This window comes from Oncorhynchus masou, chromosome 24 (assembly GCF_036934945.1).
Source record: "Oncorhynchus masou masou isolate Uvic2021 chromosome 24, UVic_Omas_1.1, whole genome shotgun sequence".
Lineage (NCBI taxonomy): Eukaryota > Metazoa > Chordata > Actinopteri > Salmoniformes > Salmonidae > Oncorhynchus > Oncorhynchus masou.
Genome location: NC_088235.1, coordinates 110,577,308 through 110,601,144, shown reverse-complemented (window position 1 = coordinate 110,601,144; position 23,837 = coordinate 110,577,308). Strand labels below are relative to the sequence as shown.

Genomic DNA, 23,837 nt, shown 5'->3' with positions numbered 1-23,837 from the left:
TCCAGACTCCCAGTGGTTCCTCAGGACAGACTAGAGTCAGAATGAGAGGGGAGCTGACATGATACAGCCCAGACTCCCAGTGGTTCCTCAGGACAGACTAGAGACAGAATGAGAGGGGAGCTGACATGATACAGCCCAGACTCCCAGTGGGTTCAGTGGTTCCTCAGGACAGACTAGAGACAGAATGAGAGGGGAGCTAACATGATACAGTCCAGACTCCCAGTGGTTCCTCAGGACAGACTAGAGTCCAAATGAGAGGGGAGCTAACATGATACAGCCCAGACTCCCAGTGGTTCCTCAGGACAGACTAGAGTCAGAATGAGAGGAGAGCTAACATGATACAGTCCAGACTCCCAGTGGTTCCTCAGGACAGACTAGAGCCAGAATGAGAGGGGAGCTAACATGATACAGTCCAGACTCCCAGTGGTTCCTCAGGACAGACTAGAGCCAGAATGAGAGGGGAGCTAACATGGTACAGTCCAGACTCCCAGTGGTTCCTCAGGACAGACTAGAGTCAGAATGAGAGGGGAGCTGACATGATACAGCCCAGACTCCCAGTGGGTTCAGTGGTTCCTCAGGACAGACTAGAGTCAGAATGAGAGGGGAGCTGACATGGTACAGTCCAGACTCCCAGTGGGTTCAGTGGTTCCTCAGGACAGACTAGAGTCAGAATGAGAGGGGAGCTAACATGGTACAGTCCAGACTCCCAGTGGGTTCAGTGGTTCCTTAGGACAGACTAGAGTCAGAATGAGAGGGGAGCTGACATGGTACAGTCCAGACTCCCAGTGGTTCCTCAGGACAGACTAGAGTCAGAATGAGAGGGGAGCTAACATGATACAGTCCAGACTCCCAGTGGTTCCTCAGGACAGACTAGAGACAGAATGAGAGGGGAGCTAACATGGTACAGTCCAGACTCCCAGTGGTTCCTCAGGACAGACTAGAGTCAGAATGAGAGGGGAGCTAACATGATACAGCCCAGACTCCCAGTGAGTTCAGTGGTTCCTCAGGACAGACTAGAGACAGATTGAGAGGGGAGATAACATGATACAGTCCAGACTCCCAGTGGTTCCTCAGGACAGACTAGAGTCAGAATGAGAGGGGAGCTGACATGATACAGTCCAGACTCCCAGTGGTTCCTCAGGACAGACTAGAGACAGAATGAGAGGGGAGCTAACATGGTACAGTCCAGACTCCCAGTGGTTCCTCAGGACAGACTAGAGACAGAATGAGAGGGGAGCTAACATGGTACAGTCCAGACTCCCAGTGGTTCCTCAGGACAGACTAGAGTCAGAATGAGAGGGGAGCTAACATGATGCAGCCCAGACTCCCAGTGGTTCCTCAGGACAGACTAGAGACAGAATGAGAGGGGAGCTGAAATGATACAGTCCAGACTCCCAGTGGTTCCTCAGGACAGACTAGAGACAGAATGAGAGGGGAGCTAACATGGTACAGTCCAGACTCCCAGTGGGTTCAGTGGTTCCTCAGGACAGACTAGAGACAGAATGAGAGGGGAGATAACATGATACAGTCCAGACTCCCAGTGGTTCCTCAGGACAGACTAGAGTCAGAATGAGAGGGGAGCTGACATGGTACAGTCCAGACTCCCAGTGGTTCCTCAGGACAGACTAGAGACAGAATGAGAGGGGAGATAACATGATACAGTCCAGACTCCCAGTGGTTCCTCAGGACAGACTAGAGTCAGAATGAGAGGGGAGCTGACATGGTACAGTCCAGACTCCCAGTGGTTCCTCAGGACAGACTAGAGTCAGAATGAGAGGGGAGCTGACATGATACAGTCCAGACTCCCAGTGGTTCCTCAGGACAGACTAGAGTCAGAATGAGAGGGGAGCTGACATGGTACAGTCCAGACTCCCAGTGGGTTCAGTGGTTCCTCAGGACAGACTAGAGTCAGAATGAGAGAGGAGCTAACATGATGCAGTCCAGACTCCCAGTGGGTTCAGTGGTTCCTCAGGACAGACTAGAGTCAGAATGAGAGGGGAGCTAACATGATACAGTCCAGACTCCCAGTGGTTCCTCAGGACAGACTAGAGTCAGAATGAGAGGGGAGCTGACATGATACAGTCCAGACTCCTAGTGGTTCCTCAGGACAGACTAGAGTCAGAATGAGAGAGGAGCTAACATGATACAGCCCAGACTCCCAGTGGGTTCAGTGGTTCCTCAGGACAGACTAGAGTCAGAATGAGAGGGGAGCTAACATGATACAGTCCAGACTCCCAGTGGGTTCAGTGGTTCCTCAGGACAGACTAGAGTCAGAATGAGAGGGGAGATAACATGATACAGTCCAGACTCCCAGTGGGTTCAGTGGTTCCTCAGGACAGACTAGAGTCAGAATGAGAGGGGAGCTAACATGATACAGTCCAGACTCCTAGTGGGTTCAGTGGTTCCTCAGGACAGACTAGAGTCCAAATGAGAGGGGAGCTAACATGATACAGTCCAGACTCCCAGTGGTTCCTCAGGACAGACTAGAGACAGAATGAGAGGAGAGCTAACATGGTACAGTCCAGACTCCCAGTGGTTCCTCAGGACAGACTAGAGTCAGAATGAGAGGGGAGCTAACATGATACAGTCCAGACTCCCAGTGGTTCCTCAGGACAGACTAGTCAGAATGAGAGGGTAGATAACATGGTACAGTCCAGACTCCCAGTGGTTCCTCAGGACAGACTAGTCAGAATGAGAGGGTAGATAACATGGTACAGTCCAGACTCCCAGTGGTTCCTCAGGACAGACTAGAGACAGAATGAGAGGGGAGCTAACATGATACAGTCCAGACTCCCAGTGGTTCCTCAGGACAGACTAGAGTCAGAATGAGAGGAGAGCTAACATGATACAGTCCAGACTCCCAGTGGTTCCTCAGGACAGACTAGAGTCAGAATGAGAGGGGAGCTGACATGGTACAGTCCAGACTCCCAGTGGTTCCTCAGGACAGACTAGAGTCAGAATGAGAGGGGAGCTAACATGATACAGTCCAGACTCCCAGTGGTTCCTCAGGACAGACTAGAGACAGAATGAGAGGAGAGCTAACATGGTACAGTCCAGACTCCCAGTGGTTCCTCAGGACAGACTAGAGTCAGAATGAGAGGGGAGCTGACATGATACAGTCCAGACTCCCAGTGGTTCCTCAGGACAGACTAGAGTCAGAATGAGAGGGGAGCTAACATGGTACAGTCCAGACTCCCAGAGGTTCCTCAGGACAGACTAGAGTCAGAATGAGAGGGTAGATAACATGATACAGTCCAGACTCCCAGTGGTTCCTCAGGACAGACTAGAGTCAGAATGAGAGGGTAGATAACATGATGCAGCCCAGACTCCCAGTGGTTCCTCAGGACAGACTAGAGTCAGAATGAGAGGGGAGCTAACATGGTACAGTCCAGACTCCCAGTGGGTTCAGTGGTTCCTCAGGACAGACTAGAGACAGAATGAGAGGGGAGCTGACATGATACAGTCCAGACTCCCAGTGGTTCCTCAGGACAGACTAGAGTCAGAATGAGAGAGGAGATAACATGATACAGTCCAGACTCCCAGTGGTTCCTCAGGCCAGACTAGAGTCAGTATGAGAGGGGAGCTAACATGATACAGTCCAGACTCCCAGTGGTTCCTCAGGACAGACTAGAGTCAGAATGAGAGGGGAGCTAACATGATACAGTCCAGACTCCCAGTGGTTCCTCAGGACAGACTAGAGACAGAATGAGAGGGGAGCTGAAATGATACAGTCCAGACTCCCAGTGGTTCCTCAGGACAGACTAGAGACAGAATGAGAGGGGAGCTAACATGGTACAGTCCAGACTCCCAGTGGGTTCAGTGGTTCCTCAGGACAGACTAGAGTCAGAATGAGAGAGGAGCTAACATGATGCAGTCCAGACTCCCAGTGGGTTCAGTGGTTCCTCAGGACAGACTAGAGTCAGAATGAGAGAGGAGCTAACATGATACAGTCCAGACTCCCAGTGGTTCCTCAGGACAGACTAGAGTCAGAATGAGAGGGGAGCTGACATGATACAGTCCAGACTCCTAGTGGTTCCTCAGGACAGACTAGAGTCAGAATGAGAGAGGAGCTAACATGATACAGCCCAGACTCCCAGTGGGTTCAGTGGTTCCTCAGGACAGACTAGAGTCAGAATGAGAGGGGAGCTAACATGATACAGTCCAGACTCCTAGTGGGTTCAGTGGTTCCTCAGGACAGACTAGAGTCAGAATGAGAGGGGAGCTAACATGATACAGTCCAGACTCCCAGTGGGTTCAGTGGTTCCTCAGGACAGACTAGAGTCAGAATGAGAGGGGAGATAACATGATACAGTCCAGACTCCCAGTGGGTTCAGTGGTTCCTCAGGACAGACTAGAGTCAGAATGAGAGGGGAGCTAACATGATACAGTCCAGACTCCTAGTGGGTTCAGTGGTTCCTCAGGACAGACTAGAGTCAGTATGAGAGGGGAGCTAACATGATACAGTCCAGACTCCCAGTGGTTCCTCAGGACAGACTAGAGACAGAATGAGAGGAGAGCTAACATGGTACAGTCCAGACTCCCAGTGGTTCCTCAGGACAGACTAGAGTCAGAATGAGAGGGGAGCTAACATGATACAGTCCAGACTCCCAGTGGTTCCTCAGGACAGACTAGTCAGAATGAGAGGGTAGATAACATGGTACAGTCCAGACTCCCAGTGGTTCCTCAGGACAGACTAGTCAGAATGAGAGGGTAGATAACATGGTACAGTCCAGACTCCCAGTGGTTCCTCAGGACAGACTAGAGACAGAATGAGAGGGGAGCTAACATGATACAGTCCAGACTCCCAGTGGTTCCTCAGGACAGACTAGAGACAGAATGAGAGGGGAGCTAACATGATACAGTCCAGACTCCTAGTGGTTCCTCAGGACAGACTAGAGTCAGAATGAGAGGGGAGCTAACATGATACAGTCCAGACTCCCAGTGGTTCCTCAGGACAGACTAGAGTCAGAATGAGAGGAGAGCTAACATGATACAGTCCAGACTCCCAGTGGTTCCTCAGGACAGACTAGAGTCAGAATGAGAGGGGAGCTAACATGATACAGTCCAGACTCCCAGTGGTTCCTCAGGACAGACTAGAGACAGAATGAGAGGAGAGCTAACATGGTACAGTCCAGACTCCCAGTGGGTTCAGTGGTTCCTCAGGACAGACTAGAGTCAGAATGAGAGGGGAGATAACATGATACAGTCCAGACTCCCAGTGGTTCCTCAGGACAGACTAGAGTCCAAATGAGAGGGGAGCTAACATGATACAGTCCAGAAGCATTGTCTTCAACGAGGTCCGAAGGGCCACACTGAAAATTGGTTATATTTCCTTATGGTCAAAATGAACAAAAAATAGTCCTCTATCCATCGTTTTTTATTCTTTGATGCTCTGTGACAGCTTTAATTTGTTGTGATTTTTACTGGACATTTCAAGAAAATGTACTATGAATGTAGGTCCATTATGTCTACACAGTTTATATTTGGTTTTAGTCATTTTAAAGCACATTCCAATTTTTGAAATATTATTATTGTTATTATTATTATTATTATTATTATTATACCTTTATTTAACTAGGTACGTCAGTTAAGAACAAATTCTTATTTACAATGACGGCCTAGGAACAGTGGGTTAACTGCCTTGTCCAGACGACGCTGGGCCAATTGTGCGCCACCTTGTGATACAGCCTGGAATCGAACCAGGGTCTGAGATGCAGTGCCTTAGACTGCTGACCCACTCAAGATCCCTTACAAACAGGAAAACGTAAATGGAATGTTTACTAATTTGATCAAACAAGTGGGCTGTCAGTTATGCATTAACAATGTGTAAATAATAAGTGAATAGCCATATCTATGACTAAGAGAAGCCGTTTACAATATGAATTCTCCTTCTTTAGCCCCATATGGCTAAACTGTGATTAACTATCTGGCCTGACGTTGTGGATAACTATCTGAAACATGTCAAGACATCTGTTAAACTAGCCTTTGATGAAAAAGGTAGTTAGTCTTTGGCGAAGGCAACTAAGTATTGTTTTCATTGTAAGGCTACTGTTAAATCAGACGTGTGTGTGTGTGTGTCTCTTTGCTCTCAAGCAGACATCAGCCTGTTTGACGAGCTGGACAACCTTGGAGATGCAGATGAACTTTTTCAGGCCTTGGAGTGCGTGGGATATGTGAGTACAGGGCTACAGACACACTCTAGGCAACACTGTCTCTTTAAAGTGGAACTGACAAGTGTTTTAACTACTTTGCCGATATCAAACAGACAATCATAATATCAGTTAAAAAAAATATATAAAATTCCCAGTTTCTGCTACAAAACCAATAGGTTCTATTTGATTATAACTTCCATGATGTAGAGTAAGGCATTGTTGGCAGAATAGATGGATGCATTTCAATGCATGATTCATATCATTCACCAATAAATGTCTTGGAAGTCCCACAAATATCGCTATCAGGTTGTAAATCACAGCTGGCCTGTTAACATTGTTTGGTTCCTCCAGCCATTTAGGAATGCACTGTTTCAGTTTCAAAGACTCAATATTTTGGGGTGAAAACAGATGAATGTAACAAAGGCTGGGAATGCCAATACAATCAAACCTAGCAATGGCAATGATCACAGGTCAGTCGTACCATGGCTAATAGGTTATCTATTTATTTACCAAGCGTAATGTTAGCTAGCTAGCTGCTGGGAGGGTGTTGTCATTGGACGAGTGGGTGATTGGCCGACTCCCCTCCCGAGAAAGATATATCGCCCAGCCCTTTTAGTGTTTATAGTAAATGATGGCAGGCCCGTGTGGCAAGTGGCTTATTTGCATACAGGCCTACTGTAGCTCTGATTGGCTATGGCACAACGGTCTGTGTAGACTCCGGTACTGGACGAGACAGATGTTTTTTTCATTAGGTTTTATTTACTGCAGTGTCTATTAATTGTACCAACGCACGGCCACTTTCCCACTATATATTGCTATAGAATTTTCACAAATGCCTTTAGTATACATCATTTCCAAACATTCTGTGAATGACCATATCTAAATGCTCCCTTGTCATAAAATGTAAAAAAGCGTCATTCTTCCCTGGGGTTGTATATGAACAGATTATTATTTATTTTTTTACAAGATTTCATGTCGCTAAAACACTGTCAGTCCCACTTTAGAAAATCGTAACAGACCAGATTCACAGTGACCCATCATAATGAGAAGTACAGCGATTGTGTGTCTGCTCTGTTTAACCCTCTAGGCCGGCGATGCCCCAGATCTCGACTTTGACATCGACCTGCCTCCCTGGAGCACTGACACAGGCAGCACCTACACAGGTGTGTCTAATACCGGTCTAATCAGGTCTATGGTATAAGGTGGTATCGGACAAAAAATGGTTTAAACATGTCAGTACCAGTATTTCTCTCGTGTAAATTTGAGTGTGGACTCTCTCCTTCCTGCCCATACCATGAGCTCTGTGTTCCTTGTCTGCAGATGGGGATCTGAGTGTGGACTCTCTCTCTCCTGCCCATACCATGAGCTCTGTCACCTCGCCTGCATCCCGAGAGGCCCTGTCACCTTACTCCATACAAGTAAGTCCCCTGTCTCTCTCCAGTGTGTTTCACTGTAGGTCATTTTGCATTTATGTGTTTGATGTGCCTATTTGGTATGGCTGGGAGTATTTCCAGTGTGTGTCTAGGCCCATCTGTGTTCGTTTGTGTATTTTCGCCCCACATGGTACCATTACACACGTTGCTACCTCTGCCATCTGCTTTCGCAATCTACACACACATACACACACACACACACACACACACTTGAGCACCTCATTAAGGAAGGTCTGAAGCACCTTGTCAGACTAATTATCCACCATCTGCCAGAGGTGTGGCCCCGCCCCCTCGTTAAAATGAGGTGATGACAACTCTGGCCATATTAACATAATGTAGCAGGCAGTTGTTTTCACAGCATGTCAGAAAGAGGACTCGGGTTAGATCTTGTGACCCTACACTGCGCATGTTTATATCTCCTGCCATTATGATCAAGGACATTTGTGCACTACACCTCAAAGATATTTTGGATGACGCCAAAGGCACCAGTCTTCCAAGAACTTTGTAGTTCCTTTCAGCAAGATATTCGGCAGCGGTGAATAACTGCCATCGGCATTATAACACTAAAATATTTACTATTTTAGCCGTGGTGGTGCGCTGCATGTAAATGCATATAGGGGAACACTGGACCTTCTGGAGGTATTGTAAAACCTCACACAGCAGGGAAACATTGTCTTGTCTCTCTGCTGCCCCCTACAGGAGGATCTAGCCCAATCTCCTCAGCCCTCTCCTGCAGTCTCTGTCTGCTCCGAGTCCAGTGGCTTCTCAGAGCCCCCCCTGCTATTAGCCAAGAGGGCCCCCAAGAGGACCAATCAGGCCACGCGAGGTCAGATATACACCTCTCCATCATCATCATCCTCCTCTTCTTTCATATCAGGCTGCCATTTCTTCCTGTAGTTACATTGGCTTTCAGTGAAAATACTGTATCACTCTCCCTCGTCAGTCTGTTTCTGATTTGGAAATATGTTATTGATTGACTTTTGTTAGTTTTAATGGATCGGAAAAAGTATGACTCAAGCCAGACATTAGTATAACCAAACAACAGATGTTTATTGGTTCAAGTCCATTCGCCCTGCTTTCAATGGACCAAATATTTTTTTAATGATACATACAATAGCATCTGGAGGGGGAAGAAGGCTCCGTTTTAAAAAAATTGAAAAAGTTATGAATTATGATCCGTCTCACAGTGAAGAGGCCTATCCAGCTCACCCCTAAGGTGTCCATCCAGCCCAGACCAGTTGTAACGGCTGTACCCCAGCATGCCGCGGGCCCTCTCCAGACCATCATCATCCAGCCCCTGCAGACCACCCTGGTGCCTCACCCTGCTGTGGTCAAACCTGCCCCTGTCAGCATACAGCCAGCGCCACCTATAGGTGAGTCTAAAACTACACTCACTACACTATAATACATATTATAAACTGGGTGGTTGGAGAACTGAATGCTGATTGGCTGAAAGCTGTGTTATGGGACACTATACCACGGGTATGACAAAGCATTGTATTTTTACTGTTCTAATTATCTTTGTAACCCGTTTTATAATAGCAATTATAAACTGGGTGGTTCGAGCCCTGAATGCTGATTGGCTGACAGCTGTGGTATATCAGACTGTATACCACGGGTATGACAACTTATTTTTACTGCTCTAATTGCGTTGGTAACCAGATTATAACAGCAATAAGGCACCTCGGGGGTTTGTGGTATATGGCCAATATACCACGGCTAACGGATATATCCAGGCACAACGCCATGTACCACAAACAGGAGTTCCCTGATCCTGGTGCAGAATGCACAGCGTTTCTCCCTCCTGATATTGACTGATACCATTCATTGTCTACTAACATTTTTAATGCAGAGTGCCAGGTCTCTGTCCATTCAGAGACATCAGTATCAAGCCTGTCTGTCAGAGTGCCAGGTCTCTGTCCATTCAGAGACATCAGTATCTGTCTGTCAGAGTGCCAGGTCTCTGTCCATTCAGAGACATCAGTATCTGTCTGTCAGAGTGCCAGGTCTCTGTCCATTCAGAGACATCAGTATCTGTCTGTCAGAGTGCCAGGTCTCTGTCCATTCAGAGACATCAGTATCTGTCTGTCAGAGTGCCAGGTCTCTGTCCATTCAGAGACATCAGTATCTGTCTGTCAGAGTGCCAGGTCTCTGTCCATTCAGAGACATCAGTATCTGTCTGTCAGAGTGCCAGGTCTCTGTCCATTCAGAGACATCAGTATCTGTCTGTCAGAGTGCCAGGTCTCTGTCCATTCAGAGACATCAGTATCTGTCTGTCAGAGTGCCAGGTCTCTGTCCATTCAGAGACATCAGTATCTGTCTGTCAGAGTGCCAGGTCTCTGTCCATTCAGAGACGTCAGTATCAAGCCTGTCTGTCAGAGTGCCAGGTCTCTGTCCATTCAGAGACATCAGTATCTGTCTGTCAGAGTGCCAGGTCTCTGTCCATTCAGAGACATCAGTATCTGTCTGTCAGAGTGCCAGGTCTCTGTCCATTCAGAGACGTCAGTATCAAGCCTGTCTGTCAGAGTTACAGGTTTCTGTCCATTCAGAGACGTCAGTATCTGTCTGTCAGAGTGCCAGGTCTCTGTCCATTCAGAGACATCAGTATCTGTCTGTCAGAGTGCCAGGTCTCTGTCCATTCAGAGACATCAGTATCTGTCTGTCAGAGTGCCAGGTCTCTCTCCATTCAGAGACATCAGTATCTGTCTGTCAGAGTGCCAGGTCTCTGTCCATTCAGAGACATCAGTATTTGTCTGTCAGAGTGCCAGGTCTCTGTCCATTCAGAGACATCAGTATCTGTCTGTCAGAGTGCCAGGTCTCTGTCCATTCAGAGACATCAGTATCTGTCTGTCAGAGTGCCAGGTCTCTGTCCATTCAGAGACATCAGTATCAAGCCCATCTGTCTGGACTTCATCACATCATCTTGTAAGTCTCCATGTCCTGGCTCCATACATGTTTCTGTGAACACACACACAGTCACTGTTCTATTACCAATGTCAGTTATTACCAGTTTGTGTCTCAGATATTACATATCCTACGTTGGAGATTGAACTGGTCAGATAAAACCTACCCAATGATGGTCTCCCCATCAAACGACTGAAGCTGTCGTCTGGCAAAAGCATCTCCAGTCCATCTGTAGAAACACAGTAGGCAGAGTTCATCAGTGACACACAGAATGAAAAGGGTGTTGCTGTCACTGGGCTGTGTAATTAGAAATCGCCTCACTGTGGACGTGTTGAGGGGGACGTGTTGAGGGGGACGTGTTGAGGGGGACGTGTTGAGTGCCAGGTCTCTCTGCATCTCATGCATCAGTGAACACACAGAGTCACTGTTCTATTACCAATGGCAGTTAGGGATAGGTGATATAACACACACACACACACACACACACAAATACTATGTTGAAGTTTAAACCGGTCAGACTAAATTTACCTAATTCGGTTCTCCCCATTTTCGACCGTTGGAAAGCAGGCAAGAGGTGAGGCTGGTCTTTGCTCCGATTGATGGGCATAGCAGTTTAGATTTGCACCGGGGCCCTCAAAGATACTGGTTGGTCACACACACACTGACTACATTCTCTATGTGGTTATGATTAGCATGGCGGAACCAGCCTGAATACATTCTCTATGTGGTTATGATTAGCCTGGTGGAACCAACCTGATCAATGACTACATTCTCTATGTGGTTATGATTAGCCTGGTGGAACCAACCTGAATACATTCTCTATGTGGTTATGATTAGCCTGGTGGAACCAGCCTGATCAATGACTACATTCTCTATGTGGTTATGATTAGCCTAGTGGAACCAACCTGATCACTGACTACATTCTCTATGTGGTTATGATTAGCATGGTGGAACCAACCTGAATACATTCTCTATGTGGTTATGATTAGCCTGGTGGAACCAGCCTGATCAATGACTACATTCTCTATGTGGTTATGATTAGCCTAGTGGAACCAACCTGATCACTGACTACATTCTCTATGTGGTTATGATTAGCATGGTGGAACCAACCTGAATACATTCTCTATGTGGTTATGATTAGCCTGGTGGAACCAACCTGATCACTGACTACATTCTCTATGTGGTTATGATTAGCCTGGTGGAACCAACCTGAATACATTCTCTATGTGGTTATGATCAGCCTGGTGGAACCAGCCTGATCACTGACTACATTCTCTATGTGGTTATGATTAGCCTGGTGGAACCAACCTGATCACTGACTACATTCTCTATGTGGTTATGATTAGCCTAGTGGAACCAACCTGAATACATTCTCTATGTGGTTATGGTTAGCCTGGCGGAACCAGCCTGAATACATTCTCTATGTGGTTATGATTAGCCTAGTGGAACCAACCTGAATACATTCTCTATGTGGTTATGATTAGCCTGGTGGAACCAACCTGAATACATTCTCTATGTGGTTATGATTAGCCTGGTGGAACCAACCTGAATACATTCTCTATGTGGTTATGATTAGCCTGGTGGAACCAACCTGAATACATTCTCTATGTGGTTATGATTAGCCTGGTGGAACCAACCTGAATACATTCTCTATGTGGTTATGGTTAGCCTGGCGGAACCAACCTGAATACATTCTCTATGTGGTTATGATTAGCCTGGCGGAACCAACCTGAATACATTCTCTATGTGGTTATGGTTAGCCTGGCGGAACCAACCTGAATACATTCTCTATGTGGTTATGATTAGCCTGGTGGAACCAACCTGAATACATTCTCTATGTGGTTATGATTAGCCTGGTGGAACCAACCTGAATACATTCTCTATGTGGTTATGATTAGCCTGGTGGAACCAACCTGAATACATTCTCTATGTGGTTATGATTAGCCTGGTGGAACCAGCCTGAATACATTCTCTATGTGGTTATGATTAGCCTGGTGGAACCAACCTGAATACATTCTCTATGTGGTTATGATTAGCCTGGTGGAACCAACCTGAATACATTCTCTATGTGGTTATGATTAGCCTGGTGGAACCAACCTGAATACATTCTCTATGTGGTTATGATTAGCCTGGTGGAACCAGCCTGAATACATTCTCTATGTGGTTATGATTAGCCTGGTGGAACCAACCTGAATACATTCTCTATGTGGTTATGATTAGCCTGGTGGAACCAACCTGAATACATTCTCTATGTGGTTATGATTAGCCTGGTGGAACCAGCCTGATCACTGACTACATTCTCTATGTGGTTATGATTAGCCTGGTGGAACCAACCTGATCACTGACTACATTCTCTATGTGGTTATGATTAGCCTGGTGGAACCAGCCTGAATACATTCTCTATGTGGTTATGATTAGCCTGGTGGAACCAACCTGAATACATTCTCTATGTGGTTATGATTAGCCTGGTGGAACCAGCCTGATCACTGACTACATTCTCTATGTGGTTATGATTAGCCTGGTGGAACCAGCCTGATCACTGACTACATTCTCTATGTGGTTATGATTAGCCTGGTGGAACCAACCTGAATACATTCTCTATGGGGTTATGATTAGCCTGGTGGAACCAGCCTGAATACATTCTCTATGTGGTTATGATTAGCCTGGTGGAACCAACCTGAATACATTCTCTATGTGGTTATGATTAGCCTGGTGGAACCAACCTGAATACATTCTCTATGTGGTTATGATTAGCCTGGTGGAACCAGCCTGAATACATTCTCTATGTGGTTATGATTAGCCTGGTGGAACCAACCTGAATACATTCTCTATGTGGTTATGATTAGCCTGGTGGAACCAACCTGAATACATTCTCTATGTGGTTATGATTAGCCTGGTGGAACCAACCTGAATACATTCTCTATGTGGTTATGATTAGCCTGGTGGAACCAGCCTGATCACTGACTACATTCTCTATGTGGTTATGATTAGCCTGGTGGAACCAACCTGATCACTGACTACATTCTCTATGTGGTTATGATTAGCCTGGTGGAACCAGCCTGAATACATTCTCTATGTGGTTATGATTAGCCTGGTGGAACCAACCTGAATACATTCTCTATGTGGTTATGATTAGCCTGGTGGAACCAGCCTGATCACTGACTACATTCTCTATGTGGTTATGATTAGCCTGGTGGAACCAGCCTGATCACTGACTACATTCTCTATGTGGTTATGATTAGCCTGGTGGAACCAGCCTGAATACATTCTCTATGTGGTTATGATTAGCCTGGTGGAACCAGCCTGATCAATGACTACATTCTCTATGTGGTTATGATTAGCCTAGTGGAACCAACCTGAATACATTCTCTATGTGGTTATGATTAGCCTGGTGGAACCAACCTGACTACATTCTCTATGTGGTTATGATTAGCCTGGTGGAACCAACCTGAATACATTCTCTATGTGGTTATGATTAGCCTGGTGGAACCAGCCTGATCACTGACTACATTCTCTATGTGGTTATGATTATTCTGGTGGAACCAGCCTGAATACATTCTCTATGTGGTTATGATTAGCCTGGTGGAACCAACCTGATCACTGCCTTCGTATTTCTATTTCATGTCAGAGATCATAAAATGTGAAGTGAAATAGAATGTTGAACACAGTGATCAGGCTGGTTCCACTAGGCTAGGTTATACCCTGGACATTATATAGTGAACACAGTGATCAGGCTGGTTCTGCTAGGCTAGGTTATACCCTGGACATTATATAGTGAACACAGTGATCAGGCTGGTTCCGCTAGGTTATACCCTGGACATTATATAGTGAACACAGTGATCAGGCTGGTTCCGCTAGGTTATACCCTGGACATTATATAGTGAACACAGTGATCAGGCTGGTTCCACTAGGCTAGGTTATACTCTGGACATTATATAGTGAACACAGTGATCAGGCTGGTTCCGCTAGGTTATACCCTGGACATTATATAGTGAACACAGTGATCAGACTGGTTCCACTAGGCTAGGTTATACCCTGGACATTATATAGTGAACACAGTGATCAGGCTGGTTCTGCTAGGCTAGGTTATACCCTGGACATTATATAGTGAACACAGTGATCAGGCTGGTTCCACTAGGCTAGGTTATACCCTGGACATTATATAGTGAACACAGTGATCAGGCTGGTTCTGCTAGGCTAGGTTATACCCTGGACATTATATAGTGAACACAGTGATCAGGCTGGTTCCACTAGGCTAGGTTATACCCTGGACATTATATAGTGAACACAGTGATCAGGCTGGTTCCACTAGGCTAGGTTATACCCTGGACATTATATAGTGAACACAGTGATCAGGCTGGTTCCGCTAGGTTATACCCTGGACATTATATAGTGAACACAGTGATCAGACTGGTTCCACTAGGCTAGGTTATACCCTGGACATTATATAGTGAACACAGTGATCAGGCTGGTTCTGCTAGGCTAGGTTATACCCTGGACATTATATAGTGAACACAGTGATCAGGCTGGTTCTGCTAGGCTAGGTTATACCCTGGACATTATATAGTGAACACAGTGATCAGGCTGGTTCCACTAGGCTAGGTTATACCCTGGACATTATATAGTGAACACAGTGATCAGGCTGGTTCCGCTAGGTTATACCTTGGACATTATATAGTGAACACAGTGATCAGGCTGGTTCCGCTAGGTTATACCCTGGACATTATATAGTGAACACAGTGATCAGGCTGGTTCCGCTAGGTTATACCCTGGACATTATATAGTGAACACAGTGATCAGGCTGGTTCCACTAGGCTAGGTTATACCCTGGACATTATATAGTGAACACAGTGATCAGGCTGGTTCCACTAGGCTAGGTTATACCCTGGACATTATATAGTGAACACAGTGATCAGGCTGGTTCTGCTAGGCTAGGTTATACCCTGGACATTATATAGTGAACACAGTGATCAGGCTGGTTCCACTAGGCTAGGTTATACCCTGGACATTATATAGTGAACACAGTGATCAGGCTGGTTCTGCTAGGCTAGGTTATACCCTGGACATTATATAGTGAACACAGTGATCAGGCTGGTTCCACTAGGCTAGGTTATACCCTGGACATTATATAGTGAACACAGTGATCAGGCTGGTTCCGCTAGGTTATACCCTGGACATTATATAGTGAACACAGTGATCAGGCTGGTTCCGCTAGGCTAGGTTATAGGGCCGAGACGGTACCATTATCTGTAATGCTTTAACCTGCTGTATGTAAAGTATTGTTGCTATAGATACATGTGACTCTGGATGACATCTTGATGTCTGTTTGCAACATTAGGGCTGTTTTCCTAAAGAAGTTAAATCCACGTCTTGTTTTGTTCCCTTACCACGATGACTAGTGAGTGCCACCATGACTAGTGAGTGCCACCATGACTAGTGAGTGCCACCATGACTAGTATCGTCCTGGGTCTACTAGGTTATACTCTGCACATTTATATGCATCTAAGAAGTAGAAAATTTATGTAAACTGCTTTATTATGTTTCACAATTGGGTTATCTAATGTGTCAAAGTAATGAAGTGGGTTACTTACCTTCTGTATTTGAACAAATGATGAGCCTTTGAAAGCTGTTGCCGCTGACAGGTGAAGCTTGCTGGCTGGATACTTGCCAACACATGGCTGACTGTTCCATGTATAGGAATGCTCACAGTGAGGCCATGTCTGCATGATGCTGATGAGAGCCCCCTTGCTGGTCTTCTCTATGCAGCATGTTCGGCTGAAAACTGGACATCTCTCGAACAACTGCAGCAGGCAATCTTTATGAGGTGGTGTGACAGCGTGATATAATGGACAGCCAAGTGGTAAATTGCAAAGAAAATACTAATATTTTTTGCTAATGTACTTCACAACCAAAATGACTATACTTAGTTGTATCTGCTTGGCTGGAGAATTAGCCTACTAGTTTATCAACCTGGGTAATTTTGAATCCAACTTTATTTTTTACATAACGCACATTACCTGTCGTTGTTGATCAGGGCAGTAACTCGGGTCACTATCAGATGTCTCACGATAGCGTGTCCTTTTCATAGGAGTCGAGGGAGACTGGCAACCGCAGAGGAGGTGTCACAAGGCTACTTGTGTTGCATGACACACTTTTATTCTGTCATTATGGGGTATTGCGATGTCATTATGGGGTATTGCGATGTCATTATGGGGTATTGCGATGTCATTATGGGGTATTGCGATGTCATTATGGGGTATTGCGATGTCATTATGGGGTATTGGGTGTAGATTGATGAGGAGGAAAAAACTAAATGTAATCAATTTTAGAATAAGGCTCTAATGTAACAAAATGTGGAAAAAGTCAAGGGGTCTGAATACTTTTCGAATGCCCTGTACACACAAACACGCTCACAGCTCAAACACAGACTGGCACTGAGGAATGACACTGGCGTAAACACACTCAAACACCTGCCTGAAGTAGGCCACGTGGTTTACTGATCACTAACCACTGTGCTGTGGCCAAACCACAACGATACAGTCAAAACAGCTGTGTGTGTGGTCAAACCACACACACACACACACACACACCAACTGCTTTGTGTGAGCCAATGCGGCTGAGTCATTCAAAAAGTCTAAGGCAGCACACCAGGCCTAACACAACAGACATAGCTAAACCATTTACCACTGCTTTTCAGCGTATAAACATATCTGACCGAGTTCAAATCCTTTTGATTTGAGACATTCGATAAGTCTAAATACCTGTTCATTCTCTGGAACCATGGATGGACTATTTATCCAGGGGCGGCAGGGTAGCCTAGTGGTTATAGCGTTAGACTAGTAACCGAAAGGTTGCAAGTTCAAATCCCCGAGCTGACAAGGTACAAATCTGTCGTTCTGCCCCTGAACAGGCAGTTAACCCACAGTTAACCCTAGGCCGTCATTGAAAATAAGAATTTGTTCTTAACTGACTTGCCTAGTTAAATAAAGGTAAATAATTTGATCATTATTATCTCAGTCTCTGGTGCCCCCACTGGTGCCCCAGTGAGCCAGGTGCCCCGCTCTGGTGCCTCAGTGAGCCAGGTGCCCCCACTGGTGAGCCAGTGAGCCAGGTGCCCCGCTCTGGTGAGCCAGGTGCCCCGCTCTGGTGAGCCTGGTGCCCCAGTGAGCCAGGTGCCCCGCTCTGGTGCCCCAGTGAGCCAGGTGCCCTGCTCTGGCCGACGGCAAAGTCGGTCTCCAAAACGAATAATAATCAATCACGTGGAGTGATGAGAAGGATTCAGTGTTTTCACATGTAAAAGTGACTGCTTTTGATAACGCGTTATCTGCCTTCCCAGTGAAAAACTAGTTTTACAATTGAAACGCTTCTTTTATGGAAAAGTGATGTATGTTTCTGGACGATGCAACTAGCTTGCTTGTAGACAACATGACCAAGCGGAGCAGATTAGTTTACTGGTGATCTTCCCTCCCTTCTTTCACACGTTGACGTGATGGTCCATTGTCGGTTCAACGCGGCCAGTGCAATAGAGTGAGCGGAGGGGCAATTTGCACGTGGAGCTTGGCGAAAGGAGGAACGATATTTTGGCGACATTGTATATCCCAAACCCAACCTTAATTTACTTGTTGTGACGAACAGTTTTGTCATAGTCTGCCCGGGACTAAACAAACACTGGAATAATTGACCTCTGTAGTCTTGAATGTGTTTTTTGTTTATAGAGTTTTTGAATCAGTTTTAGACTGCCCTAATGACCAAACATTTTCCTATTTACACTCTGTAGTCAATTATGACACTATAATAAATGTTTCTGACTCATATCGATGCCACGTTGGTTTTTGGGGGCAGTCGATCTGTAAAGCATTAGGGAAGTTTTGGGTGAGAGTTTGGGAGGGTGTTGTGTATCGTTGGCCAGCAGATGTCGCCCTATCTCTACTTTCGTTGACCCTCTTTTTAGGATCTGTGTTTAATCATTTGTGAGTCAATGTTTTGGTAGTGTTTCCTTACCTCGGCCCACCAGCCTGTGTTTCATTCAGACCTACCAATCTGATCCTCTTTCTGATCTTCTACCTCAGCTGAGGCCGGGCCAATACAAACAGTTTTGTCACAGTCTGCCCGGGACTAAACAAACACTGAAATATTTGACCTCTGTAGTCTTGAATGTGTTTTTAGTTTAGAGTTTGAATATAACATTCTCTCTAGATCAGGGCTCTCCAACCCTCTTCCTGGAGAGCTACCGTCCTGTAGGTTTACTACACTACAACCCTAATCTAGCGCACCTAATTCCTGTTAAGTAGCAGTTAGCTGCTAGCCGTCATGGAAACGGAGCAGGCTAACGCTAGTAGTGCTAACCCTCTAGTGTTTTTTATCCACGACTGGGCACAAATGCTTTAGGTGTGAGATGATTTCCACACAATCACAAGATAAGGTGGAACTGAACAATGAACAGGGATTTGTCTGCCCTAAATGCACCACCATCAAGCAACTCAGGGACGAGGTCCTCCAGCTGCTCGCTCGGCTGCGAGAAAAGGATGACCTGCTTTCTAAGTGCACCAACCTTGCTGTAACCCAGGCAAACCCAATCTCATTTTTAAATCCCTCCTGTAGCAAACCTGTCAATGAGTCAGGAAGCGTTGATCTGTCCCAATCCAACGGACAGATGTTCAGCTCAACTCCACGGGCCCCATGTGAGACTGGACACTCGCAAGGCATAGGAGATCGGGGAGGCAGTCTGGTCACCCTTTATCTATCCGAGAAGATCCGATCCAGCTATCAAAGAGCCCCGAGACGGACCTACCAGCCCCGTGAGTCAGCACGGATCCTGGGAGTATATCACCAGCTGGCCGCCGCCCAGTGGCCACAGTTCAGGGGGTCACGGACTCAAGACCCCACCTTCTGGGGTTTCCGACGTCATTTGCTGGTGCTAAGAGTCGGGCTAGCCTGTCTCAAAGCCTCCTCCACCCCCCTCCCCCTGCCCAAGAAGGTCCCATCTTGCTCCCCCTCTTCCCTCATCGGATTCCATCAAGACCACCATCATTGTGGACAGCTCGATGGTGAAAAATATTGGCCTGCCTACGATCTGTGGACCGACCAAGATCACCTGTCACCCAGGAGCCCGTGTGTCCATGACAACAACTCCTTCCTGCCCACAGTTCTGGCCAACTACTCCAATATTGACATCATAGTCACTCACATACAGAACCAGTCAACATTTTGGACACATCTACTCATCCCAGGGTTTTATCTTTTATTTTTTACTATTTAGACCATTGAATTGATGAATGTTTTGAGCTTCATAGACTTTCTCCAACATGTTACTGGGCCAACCCATAACCACAGCCATACTCTGGACCTGGTTATTACCAAGGGGCTTTCTACTGGGCCCACCCATAACTGTGGCCATACTCTGGACCTTGTTATTAACAAGGGGTTTTCTACTGGGCCCACCCATAACCGTGGCCATACTCTGCACCTGGTTATTACCAAGGGGCTTTCTACTGGGCCCACCCATAACCACAGCCATACTCTGGACCTGGTTATTACCAAGGGGCTTTCTACTGGGCCCACCCATAACCACAGCCATACTCTGGACCTGGTTATTACCAAGGGGCTTTCTACTGGGCCCACCCATAACCACAGCCATACTCTGGACCTGGTTATTACCAAGGGGCTTTCTACTGGGTCCACCCATAACCACAGCCATACTCTGGACCTGGTTATTACCAAGGGGCTTTATACTGGGCCCACCCATAACCACAGCCATACTCTGGACCTGGTTATTACCAAGGGGCTTTCTACTGGGCCCACCCATAACCGCAGCCATACTCTGGACCTGGTTATTACCAAGGGGCTTTCTACTGGGCCCACCCATAACCGCAGCCATACTCTGGACCTGGTTATTACCAAGGGGCTTTCTACTGGGCCCACCCATAACCGCAGCCATACTCTGGACCTGGTTATTACCAAGGGGCTTTCTACTGGGCCCACCCATAACCGCAGCCATACTCTGGACCTGGTTATTACCAAGGGGCTTTCTACTGGGCCCACCCATAACCGCAGCCATACTCTGGACCTGGTTATTACCAAGGGGCTTTCTACTGACATATCCTCTATTGTTGATGTTGCTTTATCTGATCACTCTTGGTCTTTTTTACTACCTTGTTGCCCGGAGCAAAGAGGAATACTGAACGCATTATTAAGAAACACTAGCTGACCTCTGAAGTTGCTACAGATTTTATTGAGTGTATGAACAATACTCTACCAACTATACTGCCGTCCTCTTGTAATGATTTAGTTGATAACTTTAGCAAATAATGGACAACCATTGATGCCATAGCTCCAGTAAGGTTGAAAAAAGACCCATCCAAATGGAGAAGCTCCTTGGATGAATGAGGAAACAAATCAATTAGAAAAGTGGAGAAAGTCAAAGGTGCAGGTCCATTATGTTATTCCGAGAGAGAAACTTGGCATATACAGTGTATTCAGAATAAATATATTCACCCCCTTCCCCTTTTTCCACATTTTGTTACATTACAGTATTATTCTAAAATGGATTAAATAAAATGTTGTCATCAATCTAAGCACAATACCCTTTAATGACATCATAATGACACAATACCCCATAATGACATCACAATACCCCATAATGACATCACAGTACCCCATAATGACAAAGCAAAAAGTTTTTTTTAGAAATGTTTGCAAATGTATTAAAAATAAAAACAGAAATACCGTATTTATAAGTATTCAGACCCTTTGCTATGAGACTCGAAATTGAACTGAGATGCATCTTGTTTCCATTGATCATCCTTGAAAGGTTTCTACAACTTGATTGGAGTCCACCTGTGGTAAATTCAATTGATTGGACATGATTTGGAAAGACACACACCTGTCTATATAAGGTCCCACAGTTGACTGTGCATGTCAGAGCAAAAACCAAGCCCTGAGGTTGAAGGAATTGTCTTTAGAGCTCCGAGACAGGATTGTGTAGAAGAACAGATCTGGGGAAGGGTAGCAAAAACTTTCTGCAGCGTTGAAGGTCCCCAAGAACAGTGGCCTCAATCATTCTTAAATGGAAGAAGTTTGGATCCACCAAGACTCTTCCTAGAGCCGACCACCAGGCCAAACAGAGAAATCGCGGGAGAAGGGCCTTGGTCAGGGAGGTGACCAAGAACCTGATGGTCACTCTGACAGAGCTCCAGAGTTCCTCTGTGGAGATGGGAGAACCTTCCAGAAAGACAAAACCACTCCTCAGTTAAAAGGCACATGACAGCCCGCTTGGAGTTTTCCAAAAGGCACCTAAAGGACTCTGACCATGAGAAACAAGATTCTCTGGTCTGATGAAACCCAGATTAAACTCTTTGGCCTGAATGCCAACCGTCATGTCTGGAGGAAATATGGTGATGGCAGCATCATGCTGTGGTGATGTTTTGCAGTGGCAGGGAATGGGAGACTAGTCAGGATCGAAGGAAAGATTAACAGAGCAAAGTACAGAGAGATCCTTGATGAAAACCTGCTCCAGAGCGCTCAGGACCTCAGACTTGGGAGAAGGTTGATCTTCAAATAGGACAACAACCCTAAGCACACAGCCAAGACAATGCCGGAGTGGCTTCGGGACAAGTCTCTGAATGTCCTTGAGTGGCCCAGACTTGAACCCGATCGAACATCTCTGAAGTGACATGAAAATAGCTGTGCAGCTCTGCAGAGAAGAATTGGAGAAACTCCCCAAATACAGGTGTGCCAAGCTTGTAGCGTCATACCCAAGAAGACTTGAGGCTGTAATCGCTGTCAAAGGTGCTTCAAGAAATTCCAGAGTAAAGGGTCTGAATACTTGATATTTTAGTATTTTTATTTTTGCGTTGTCATTATTGGGTGTTGTGTGTAGGTTGATGAGGGGGGGGGGGGGGGCAATTAAATACATTTTAGAATAAGGCTGTAACCTAACAAAGTGTGGAAAAGGTCAAGGGGTCTGAATACTTTTTAAATGCCAGACGGGCTCTAATCTGATCACTAATCATTTGAGAGAAATACAATAGGTTTGCTTGTGTAGGATATGAACTTTCCTCCACATCTAAATGTGATGCGTTTGCAGCATATTTTAGAGAGAACCAACATTAGGCTGGGTATCAGTCAAGAAAGATCTGATAAGTTTGATATGTGCCTACAACGCAAAGGTACTATGGGGTTATTTTCCCTGGTTGACACAGACATGCTCAGCAAAGTGATCTCACAACTTAAGCCTTCTATTTATTTCAGAATCTAAAATGACACCTAGGTTTTCTTTCAAAAACAAGGACATTTCTAAGTGACTCCAAACTTTTGAAAGATAGTGTATATGGCTCACAACTTCCTCTCTAACTAAATCAAGAAAATACAGAGTTACTTATTGTTTGAGCCAAAGTACAGAGAGAGAATCTGGACGAACATTTTAACTCATGGGCAATAAAGATGGAACACCAGGATAAAAAAAAAAACCTTTGTCATTTTAGATTCTGAACTAAATTTCGAATCACACATTAGGAATGTGACCAAAATAGCTTTTCCCACCTGAGGAACATAGCAAAGGTGCAGCCATTTCTCTCTCAGGCTGATAGAGACTCATCCATGCTTCTATTACAAGCAAGCTTGACTACTGTAATGCTCTCCTGTCTGGTCTACCCAAGAAAGCCATTGGTCAACTGCAAAACATACAGAATGCTGCAGCACAGATTTAATACCAAGATGGTGTAGCAGTCAGACGTCTTTGTCTTTTGTCCTGTCGTGTCCCTTGTATATATCTTTTTACATATTTTTCTTTGCATATCCTTTAAAAATATTTTGCTAAACATCAACTTCTACTCTCCTGCAACCCGCCTCACCCAATGTGGCGAGGATTTGTTTTTTTCTAAAGTATTTCTATTTTACTTTGGATCTGGAGTCCCTCAACTGAAGCTAGCCAGCTAACTAGCTACCAGCTATCAGTTAGCAAACCATTGCTAGCGGTCATCAGCTAACCTTTAGCTCGGAAAGCTCTCGCCAGTTCGAACAACGGGACTCAAACCAGAGCATAACGGACCTATTTCTCTCCATATCCCCAGATTCCTACCCAAACTCTGAACATTTTCATCTGGATCTTTGCAACTCGCTAACCGCAATCCCGGGTGACTACTCCTGGCTAGCAATTCCATCCCGGAGCAAGCACCAATTAGCCTGAAGCTAGCCCGGCCAGGGCTCCTGTGCTACCACCAAAGCACACTCCCGGGCTACAATATCCGGACCCATTCTACTGCCGGTACGGGGCACGGAACCCCGCCGATCCTCTACGACTGTAATACCGAGATAATCTGCCCGAGGATTCCAACAGGCCCCTCAGGCG

At 45.9% G+C, this 23,837-nt stretch overlaps 1 protein-coding gene across 2 annotated transcripts in view; it reads left to right on the top strand.

Moving 5' to 3' along the window:
• atf6 (activating transcription factor 6) overlaps window positions 1-23,837 on the top strand; it is a 121,037-nt gene that overhangs the window by 7,982 nt on the left and 89,218 nt on the right. For both annotated transcript variants that reach the window (XM_064936140.1, XM_064936142.1), the window contains exons 2-6: window positions 6,097-6,173; window positions 7,240-7,315; window positions 7,473-7,570; window positions 8,285-8,411; window positions 8,773-8,958. In XM_064936140.1, the coding sequence (XP_064792212.1) occupies window positions 6,097-6,173; window positions 7,240-7,315; window positions 7,473-7,570; window positions 8,285-8,411; window positions 8,773-8,958 (564 nt within the window). The remainder of the gene's footprint in view (window positions 1-6,096; window positions 6,174-7,239; window positions 7,316-7,472; window positions 7,571-8,284; window positions 8,412-8,772; window positions 8,959-23,837) is intronic.